The 10,900-nt window shown below is 38.7% G+C and overlaps 1 protein-coding gene across 1 annotated transcript in view; it reads right to left on the bottom strand.

Annotated features, from left to right (window-relative positions):
* Positions 1–256: 256 nt before the first annotated feature.
* The window catches only part of loxl1 (lysyl oxidase-like 1), a 31,651-nt gene continuing 21,007 nt past the window's right edge, over positions 257–10,900 (bottom strand). Inside the window, exons 4-7 of the mRNA XM_061746282.1 lie at positions 7,365–7,521; positions 6,321–6,416; positions 5,250–5,365; positions 257–2,908 (exon numbers count right to left, since the gene is read on the bottom strand). Coding sequence (XP_061602266.1) covers positions 2,902–2,908; positions 5,250–5,365; positions 6,321–6,416; positions 7,365–7,521 — 376 coding nt within the window. The 3' untranslated portion in view covers positions 257–2,901. The remainder of the gene's footprint in view (positions 2,909–5,249; positions 5,366–6,320; positions 6,417–7,364; positions 7,522–10,900) is intronic.

Below are 10,900 nucleotides of genomic sequence, written 5' to 3'. Positions count from 1 at the left end.
GTGGGGGGGGTAAGGGGGGGAGTTGAGCTACCAAGGTAGTGAGACCACTAAAATGACATCACCACCAGAGAACATTTGGCCACAATTTCATAGCATCTGTTTCAGATGTTCAGGAATTTCTGCTCATTTTTTATGGACCATCTTACTAAACAGTTACACAGAAAGCCAGTGCATGAAATACCAAATGTCAGTATGTTCCACAATGGCAGTTAGAACTGCCTGTATGATTATGAGTTACTAACAATGAATGAATGAGTTCTTGAACTAATTATTTACTGTATAAAAAAGCAAACTTGCATAGGAAAACCAATAAATTGAATATCATAGGCTACAGTACACCTGCTCTACATTTAAAACATAAAAAAAAAAGAAATACAAACATTACAGTACAAACTGATATAGACACCATGGAGATACTGATGCTGACATAGAGATACTGGACTGATACCAGAAATAAAGTATCTGTAGTCATATTTGTAAATTTGTTTGGACAATCCACAACATTTTCATACTTTCAGTCTCGACTTTGGCTACAAATTACAACTTGTTTGTGAAGTGCAACAGCCATTTAATCAATTTACACTCAGCAATACTTAACATCTGTGTTAAGTATAAATTTTAAAGGCTGGAAATGCTCTTCCAAAATCAATTTATCATCACAAGCAACAAGCATGCTGGTCAGCAATTACAATGCACACATATACATACATACATATACTCACATGTGTATATATATATATATATATATATATATATATATATATATATATATATATATATATATATATATATATATATATATATATTAGTGAAAGTAGCTTTAATCTCTTTCAAATAAAGCTTATGCATGAAGTACCTTAAAAAAAATAAACAAATAACAACTCTCTAATAGTCTTCAATGGCCACTTTTCACGCATTTCTTTCATACATTTATTTGAGAATGAAAAATCCTATTTTTTTTTTCCTACTTGTTCTTCAGGAAACATTTGTGATTTAATCGCTGGCATCAAGTTTTTCTCAATGCAGCGTGGAATTCTTTCACTAAATGATGGCCCTAGTTGGCTTACAATGGCTGATGGAGCAGAGTAAGCTCAAGGGTGTTGCTAAATCGTGATTGATAAATCACATCCCCATGGGTGTGTGTAGTTTCAGCGGTTATTTGTATATATTTATAGTTGCAAGGCATCCATTTAGCAATAGCTGCAATTTTTTTCTCTCACTAACATCCTTACACGTTTAATAAGTAACAGCTGTATTAATTTACAGCTAGCTGAACATTTGCTGCTAGCTACAATAAAAGTGCATCACTTACAGAATATGGTGTGAAGCATGCAGGAAATAGAGGTTTTTTTTTTATCACCGAGGATAGCATAAACTAGAAATAATAAGCATCTGTTAAACAAGACAATGGGTCTCATTTTTAGTGCAGATCAGTTTGAAAACTGGTGGAGGCTGATGGACCACTCAGTTGGGTACAACATGAAAACTGATCTGCTACTTTTTGTCTTTGTTGTACAGTATTTCTGCTAAAATCACAAAGTTCAAGTAATGCTGCTCATTTTCCCTTAACACACAGCAGGTGCTCTCAAATCAAACTGGGCTAAAGTTAAAAATCTCTTAGATGATTTCTGTTTCTTCCATTTAGAAATATAATGAAGAAGGTGAACAAAGTAAACCGTTGCTTGGAAACATACTGGAAACGATGTTTCACTCAACTGGAGAGGTAGCTAGAGACTGATTTCTGCCACTCTTTCTTACAATTCTTACAATACAAAATCTCTGCAGTGGTGGGTTGTTGTTTTTTTTCAATTTTTTTTTTCAACAACACAAACTGTCCCATTTGAAGTAATCAAATTAAGAAAAAAAAAACAAAAAAAAAACCAACAAATTGAAATTCACAATTACAGTAACAGGTTGATAAAGGATAAACACAGTACAATCAGTTACATCAAGATAATCTAATTAATGTCATGCATCAGTGGGATATTTGTATACACATTCTCCAGGTATAGACGGCCTTGTTGCCGTCCGACCAGTGCTGGTAGATGAAGAAGAAACCACAAGTCTGTGTAATCACAGCATACATACTGTTAGTCTTGTTTTCTTAAAAGCACCTTTTTATGCCAGTTGAGCTTAATGTTCCTGTTTTACTGAAATAAGGAAGGAAGAATGGGGGGAAGCAACACAAGTTGGTAAAACGTTTGGAGTTTACAGTGTCTGGTTCTGATGGTCGATGTTTTGTTTAGTAATTTACAGTTTGATAAAGACAAATTGCAAATATGACCAGCTTTCTTCTTGTTGCTGTTAACACACCATCAAACAGTTTGTGCCCAGAGAATCACAGTATCCCAGCCCAACCCGCTAAGGCAGTGAAGGGAGAGAGAGAGAAAAAATAAACTGACATGCTAGAGTTCTTCTGAGTCACTTGGGCGTCTCTGTCTGTTCCCACACTGCATGGATGAATAGAGGGCTTTCTCCTTAATTTTATTTGTTACGTTGCAGCTGAACTCAGACTCATCTGTGTGGATATACAGCGAAAAACCTCTTTGAAAAGTCAGTGATGCGTACTGGCATGTCGCAAAAACAAGACTGTTAGAACTGAAATCACAGAAATGGGAGACAGAGAATATTTTGCAGGGCTGTGAATTTGTTGGTTCGTTGTTGGGGATACTGACATTCTATATGCATAATGCTACAGTTTTGATTGTGTGCATGTTCACTTTAAACCCCTACATTCTTAGTGGCAGTAGGATGCTTGTTTGCGGTGGGCCCAGGATCCCAAAAACAGCACAAAAGAGTAGAGACAAACAGCGCAAACAATGAGCCAACAACAGATTCCATTCACATTTCAATGGAATAGCAATCAGGGTCACTCTAAAGTGGCAGCCTTCCAGAGCCGAATCAAGATCTGTAAAAGAGGCAAACAACAAACAACACTTTTGTTAGAAATTCTCCAGCAGTCCAGGCTCAGAGAAGAGTGTCAGCGCAGCGTGGTGAATAAAAGCCTGATTCTTCTTTAAAGAGGTCATATTAAGCTCATTAATGGCTTTATGGATTTCTTGGCAACTAGAACAGATTTACAAACACTAATGTTAAAAAAAATGTATATTATTCTCATTCTATAAACCGCTGCAGCCCCCGTTTTGATGTTCATCATGAGACACGCTGTTTTTCCACTTTTTCAAGGAGAGATATCATGCCTCTTTGTTCAAAAGGTGACACTTACTGAAAAAAGGTCTTAATAAAATATCTATTGCATGCTTTTCTCTAAACACCACAGAGTTACTGCACAAAAGCACCTTTTCCCTCCTTGGCTTTAAATCTCTGTCCATAACAGCAGCTTTTAAATAGTGCAGCAAGCTCCTCTCCTCTACTCAGAAAGATGTGATACTGGTCGTCCTGGAGTTGTAATACTGGTGAAGAGTCATGGGAGTACTTTTTTTTTTTTTTGTCTTTATTTGTCTGGGAATTTGTATTCAGACCAGAAAAACCTTCTGTAATAGATCTTTTCCAAGCATCTGCTCCGACTTGTTTTGCTTGACAGTTTACCAAACCCGTCCTTAAGCAGGGCTGGGCCAGTTACCCAGGCTGACTGGGGTCAGGGTTTACTTAGAGCCCCCCAGATCAGAGCCTGTACGGTGGGGGTCTTTCCGTTGTAGATGAGAGGGTAGCAAAAGGGCAAAAATGTGTTCGCAAAGCAACAACTACATGCTCATGTGTGTCACAACCAGTACTGGAGTTGAGGGGGGATGAGGGGAGATGGCATCCCTCCTGAAATAAAAATGGTCAAAATCATCCCCCCTGTAAAACTGCCATCCCTCCTTTCCATCCCTTATGTCATTTCATCAATGAATGTGGTTTTACTGCTATTTCAACATTTAGAGTCATCACCAGAAAAATAACACCAGAAAAATAACTTATTTGACAATTTTCACCTGTTTCAAGTAAATTTTCACTCGAAATAAGTAGAAAAATCTGCCAGTGGGGCAAGATTTATCTTCTCATTACAAGCAAAAAAATCTTGTTCCATTGGCAGATTTTTCTACTTATTTTAAGTGAAAATCTACTTGAAACAGGTGAAAATTGTTGTTTTTTCCAGTGATGAGTCTTGTTTTAAGTGTAATGGGATTTTTTTACTAAAATGAGACATTTTAACTAGAAATAAGACAAATATTCTTGTTAAGATTTTGAGTTTTTGCAGTGATCCATTTTACTTATCCTGTGAAGGACAGAGTCATATTGATAAGTTCAGAAAACTGTTTTTTATTGTTGTGTTTTGATGTATTTGATGTAAGCCCAGTGGATATTTAAAGCTTATAGAAGGCTGCATTTAACTGCTGCTATGTCATTCCTGCAGTATTTCTGCAGGTGTTTTGGTCAGTGCTATTATTTGTAATATATTATATTATTTGTAATCAGCACAAATTATCTGTCCCCATATGATAAAATCCACCATCCCCACTGATTTTTTTTTACAACTCGAGTACTGGTCACAACTGTGTTGCTTTTTCCAATCTGAGTGGTGTTCTGTTGGTGGAGCTGTTCACAGTTTGTCCACAACAAACATCATGTTTGAACATAAGGGTGTCCTTGAGCCCACGTGGCCTCAGAACACCTTTAAAGGCATATAATTGGATTTGTGGATGTATGTTTTGGACACTTAGGTGAAGGAGAAGCTGTCAACGGATCACCACCTGGTGGTAAGTCGGATCAGATGGAGGGGGAAGATGACAGACAAACGTGAAGTGAGGATTTGCTGGAAACGTCTGGCAGAAATATAACAATCTGGTTATTATACCCAGCATTCACTGAATGTTGGGGCTGCTTTAACTGTCATTGTTTTCAGAGTTAGTTGCACTGGACCGTGAGGAAGTAGCTACTGGCTCGAGCGCTTGATCTTCTTTAAAAAAAAAACACAAAGGATATGATTATAATTTGGAGTGCAATGATACAGCTCCTAATAGCACCATTAGCAAGTTCAACACCCTTATATCTCCCTTTGAGGGATAATATCAAAGTTTCAGAGGCTGTTAATGTTAATGAGAGAATGAGAGCATAATTCCTTTAAATCACCAAAGTTTTCAGCCAATAACCCATCAAGTCCATTAACGTGCCCCCAAATGCTGAAGTTCCTCGTGTGACTACTTTTAGCCACTCGTGGCTGAGCGGAGCTCAACGGTGCCAACGTGACGCAAACCTTTCCAGACTGTGATTGAAAATAAACATTCACTTGGTTTTGTTTGACTTACTGTGCTATTTTGCAGTTGTTTGTTGTAACAGTTCGACCGGTGTAGTGAACGTTACACCTGACGACGTTGTTGGTATAGTCTGACTCTTGCACCAGGAACCTAGGATTAACTTGGAGCTGGAGAAAAAAAAGACAAGGGACACATTGTAAAATCAGTAAAATCACAAGTCTCAACAAAACAACGGTAAAGCTTGAGTTATGGTTCTGCGTCAAAACGACGCCGTGCCTACGGCGTGTGGTACACGTCGACGCCGTCACTGACGCCGTCACTGACGCCGTCACTGACGCCGCCACTGACGCCACCACTGACGTGCACCCCTTGGCAGAGCCGCCGCAAGGGGTGTGCGAACCGTGCGACTGCACAGGGCCTTGCGCCCCAAGGGGCCTCGCGCTATGGGCCGTTTTTTTTTTTTTTTTTTTCACAATTTTTTTTTTTTCAATTTTTTTTTTTTCCCTTATAAATATCAACAGTCACGTTCCATTACAGACCTAAATGTGTACTAGTCTGTGCATATCAATAAATATATGTGCAATGATGCGCGTGTCTGTTGTTCAATACAACTGATCAGACCAAGCGCAGACACAAGGTGCTCTGATCCAGACGGGTGGAGTTGGAACAAACTGTCACACAATGTCGAGAGAACGAGACAGAATCAGGAAATTTCGATCAGGGGATGAAAAAAGAAAAAAAACTAAAGAAAATGGAGTGACGGAGAAGTCCGAAGGGTTCACGCCGGCGTCACGGCGACGGCGTGTGCTCTGCGTTGGTTTGACACAGAACCATAATTCAGGCTTAGGTTCTGATGGAACGAGCACTAGATTAGAAGAACATCAACTCTGAGCATGTATGGTTCTTTCTGTGTGGCTGCATTGATCATCGATAGATGGGAAACAAGTGGCACTGAGCTGCAACCTGAAAACTCCAGTTAACCAGAGATTTGAAAACTTTCTAAAGTGGATTGATTTATGATGCCCTTGGACTTCCATAGATGGACTTACTGTATTGTGACCTTGTGATGTACACAAACCTTCCATGGTCAAACAAATCAAAACTTCACTGCTGGACTCTCACCTTAAGAATGTAGTTTCCAGGTTTGATGTCAGTGATGTCGATCCACTGGCAGTCAATATCAGCATTGTATGTATCATAGCAGCCTGGGCTCAGACCCTTTAGGAACAGAGGGGACACGGACATGGGTTGGGTACAATTATCAAAAAGTAAAAGCCAGATCTTGTATTAAATGTAAGCGGTGACTGAAAACTAGCAAATTATTTATGTCAAAACAAAACTTCATGCAGTTGCACTAGTGTATAAGGTAACAACAGCGAATCGATGTTGGTGTACTGGCTGCAAAACCAGTTATCATCAGAGGTGTCAAAAGTATTCACATTCATTACTCAGGCACAAGTATAGATACTAGAGTTTAAAAATACTCCTGTAGAAGTTGAAGTATCAACTCAAGTTTTTTACTCAAGTAAAAGTATAAAAGAACTGGTTTCAAAACTATTTAAAGTATAAAAGTAAAAGTAATGTAAGGGGGAAAAAAGCCATTAAGGACAAAAGCCATTGAAATGAATGCATATTAGTATAATGCAAATATATTAAAGAACCATATATGTGTACTATTGAGCATTAACATGTGTTTCAGAGAGCAGGAGATATGATGACTAGTTGCCTATAAGTATTTTAATGGTGCAAAAAGTCAAACTTCAGAGGCATGTTATCATTTATCCTAACCTTTATTGGAATGTACATCCAAGTTTAGTTGCAGGAATCTGAGGGAACGGATGTAAGAACAAAACTGGACAAGAACATCTGAAACAACCACAACCAAATTCACTCTATCCGGATGGAGCAATTTAACTGGATAGTTTTTTTTTTAAAGGCCGAAATGAAATAGAGTAACGAGGCTGTTTTTAAAATGTAAGGAGTAAAAAGTACAGATAATTGCGTGAAAATGTAAGGAGTAAAAATAAAAAGTCGTCTGAAAAATAATTACTTCAGTGAAGTATAGATAACCAAAATTTCTACTTAAGTAAGGTAACAAAGTATTTGTACTTCCTTACTTGACACCTCTGGTTATCATTATGTCCATCTTTGTTTCTGCGGTTTTACCTGAGTGTGAGAAGTGCAGGCGTAACGCTTCAGGTGCCCAAAGTCACAGGTGGTGTCCTCCAGACAGAAGCTGGCCTTGTGTCCCTCTGCCACTTTACGGCCAGTGCTGACCTCGAGTAAATCATAGTGGCTGAACTCATCCATACTGTGGTAATGCCTGTCAGAACAAACATAAACAAGGGATGAAGTGACAGTCAAGCTAGATTTCAGTGGGCCACCAAGGTTTTAAGGTTTTTTAAAGCAGCATACTGCATTGTGTATACCGAAGCACAAATTCCAGTTGGTCTATAAATGTTTTTACGCTGTTTTAATGACACATCTCAAACTTTAAATTCAACTTATAGAGTTTTAAACAAAGACTTACGCTTCAACTTGCAAGTTCCACCTTTCACAAAATAACTGGAGACAATGTTAGAGAGGCTAGATTGAGATGATTAGGACATGAAAAGAGCAGAGATTGGGAGTATACTGATAGCATGTTACTGGGGATGGATTTGCCATGAAAGGGGAAGATAGGGAAGACCAAAGAGGAGATTTCTGGATGAGGTGAACGAAGATACTTGGTCTCTTGACCAAGTAAGGTGCAGAAGACAAGACGAATGATTTACTTGTGGTTACCACTTGTGTGAAAAGAAGAAAAGAAGATAAAGAAGTGCGTCATAGTTCTAAAAGTATATGTTTTTCACAAAATTGATCAATTTAACTCATCTCGATGGTGTATTTTATATTGTAAATATGCAGCAGGTTAAAAGAAAATGACACCTTCCAGGAGCTACTTTTCTTCCCTGAGTGCACTTTGTGCAGGTAAAGTTTAGTTAAAGCAGGATGATTATGACATGAAGATTTGATCCATGACAGGATGTAAAAGCCAGAATTGCATAAGAATGATGGCAGATGGAGGTTTATTCCTTGCATCTTGTCAGGATTGTTGTGGGTGAGCTCAGGCATCAGCACTGAGGAGTGATGAAAGGCACTGACTGACCGAGATGAGAACTCTGCACAGTAAGACTTCTTGTCTACCAATTAATTTTTTATACATTAATATGTGTCTGCAAAACCACTGTGATGCAACAGCAATGCAGTGTGCAAAAATGTTGTTAACTCTCAGCTCCTATAGACCATCTTACGACCAAGGAACAACCTTAGATTTTACTCTTTGAAGCCGGTATGGAAATGCAGTTCCTTGAATGACCCCTAAGGGCCAGCTCCAAAAAGTGAGTCAATTTCCATTGACAACAATGCAGAAATAAACATTTACATCCTGGCACACACACACACACACACACACACACACACACACACACACACACACACACACACACACACACACACACACACAAAAAAAAAACAAAGAGTTTTGATCTCAATAGCTAGATTTTAAGAGGTCAATGACCACAATGACTCTTTGAAGAGAACCTGTTAACCCCTAGGGATTTTGGAGGTGAATTTCGCCTGAACATGCCTATCCCAATTAAATCAACAATGTCTCCACAATTATAAGGACAATATGCATAATCCTTGTCTCAATGGATAGCTAAGGCCTCACAGCATACATTTCCAGTGTCAGAAAAAATTTGTATGTTCACATGCCTGAGCAAATTGTGATAAACCAAACAAAAAAGATGACATTTTTGAAACCGATATCAAATTTTTTAATGTATAGAAAATGTAAAGACCTTAGTCGGCCGAACTGAAGCTCTTGAGATCGAGCTTTTAGTGCCAGATAATGCATCCTAATTCAAGTTATTCCAGCATGTACTGTACAGTATATGCAACCCACACTTAGCCGAGCTATTGACCGCCTCGGAACTCGCCCTTCCAGAAGGGATTCATGATTACTGCAACAATTCATTTCTCTTTGGGGATTAATAAAGTATTTTTGAATTTAATCTGAATTTCCACTCTACATGAGCACTGTATAGGGGGTGATTTTCTTTTTTTTTTTTTTTTTTGGGTATACATCTTCAGTTTAATTATACAAAATTTAAAATGCATGCTAGTGACAGCTGCATTGCAGTGTGGTGTGCAAGCACCGGCCATATAACTTCATGGTTGAGGCTCATGTGGAACTAAGCTTTGTTGCAGTTTCTGGTGTGACAACAAAAGTGAGTCAATCTCCACTGACTCCCATGTTAAAATTTCCAACTTTAGATTAAAAATGAACATATTTACAGCCTGGTTCAAAAGACAAGGCAAAGACAAGCAATGAATTCATTTCTAATATGATTGATTGACAGTTGGGTTCAAATGACAATTTTGGTCCCAGTCGTTTGATTAGACACTCATTACAAATCTGAGGGGGGTGGATTTTTTTATACCACACCAGGAGAATTTATACAAAGCAATAAATTCATTTTTCTAATATGATTGATTGACAGTTGGTTCGGCCAATGGCTAGCCACTATCATTTCCTGGTCCATAATCGCCGTGCTACTGCACTTAAAGCGACCAGATGTTTCTACGAACCCAGTCTCGGCTAAACGCAACAGAAATGTTTAATTTCACCGCCAAGAATATGTTAAATGAAATACTATGCTGTAAACATCTGCCTTCAGCTCTGGAGATATTTCAGCAGGGATCCGCTGAAGGAGCTGGTGGCCAAAACCAACTTTGAGTAACATATGGTGGGCGTGTTCCCATCAGCGTGTTGGGTAACAACTCTGGAACTCACTCCCACCTGACAGCCGTAATAATGACTCTTTACCCCAGTTCAAATCCAGACTCAAAACACATCTGTTTCAAATTACATAAAATGTATAATCTCTTCTTTATGTTTTCTTATATTATTCTTTGTCTGTGTTTGATGTATTTCATTATGTTCTCATTTACTGTAAAAGTGTCCTTGAGTACCTTGAAAGGCGCTGTTACATAAAATGTATTATTAATATCAATATAACATGGCAACACATCGTAGGAAGAAATATGAAAAGAAAGGGCTTCAGCACTGCTCTTCAGAAACCATCGGGTCACGTGACATAATGCTTCATCCACTTTTTTACAGCCTATGTTGTAGTGTCAAACAGCTAGCTATCAGCTCTTTTGGAACTACTGAATTGGACTTCCGAGATGTTACAGACCTGACAGAGCAGAATCATAATTATTTTAAATACGTGGCTTGTTGTGCTAATAATTGTACTAACAGACTTCTGCAACTGGCTCAGGGTTGGCTTGGAAGCTTCTGTGGGTGAAAGTAATCAGATATGTCCATTCAGCTCATGCTAACCCATTAGCGCAGGAAGTGGGCTGCTGTGGGCGGGTGAGCCCCGTCTTACTAGGGCTACAGCGTGAAACAATATAGCCTACACACACCTTGGAGAACAAGTGAGAAAAATCTACACCCTGCGCCTATTTCCACCTACATAAGATATGGTTAAAACGCCAAGCAGAAGAAGAACAAGAATGCAGTTTCCTTCAGAACATGCACATGAGCAGCCAGTGGAAGTTCCACCACAACCTGCTATTAGCTGCAAACCCAGCTAAGAGTCAAGAGATTGCAGTGATATAAGGATCACCACTCACCACCTCCATGTGCACTC

Source organism: Cololabis saira, chromosome 2, assembly GCF_033807715.1.
Source record: "Cololabis saira isolate AMF1-May2022 chromosome 2, fColSai1.1, whole genome shotgun sequence".
In the NCBI taxonomy this organism is placed as follows: Eukaryota; Metazoa; Chordata; class Actinopteri; order Beloniformes; family Belonidae; genus Cololabis; species Cololabis saira.
Note: the sequence above shows the minus strand (reverse complement) of the source record. Positions and strands in the feature narration are given on the sequence as shown.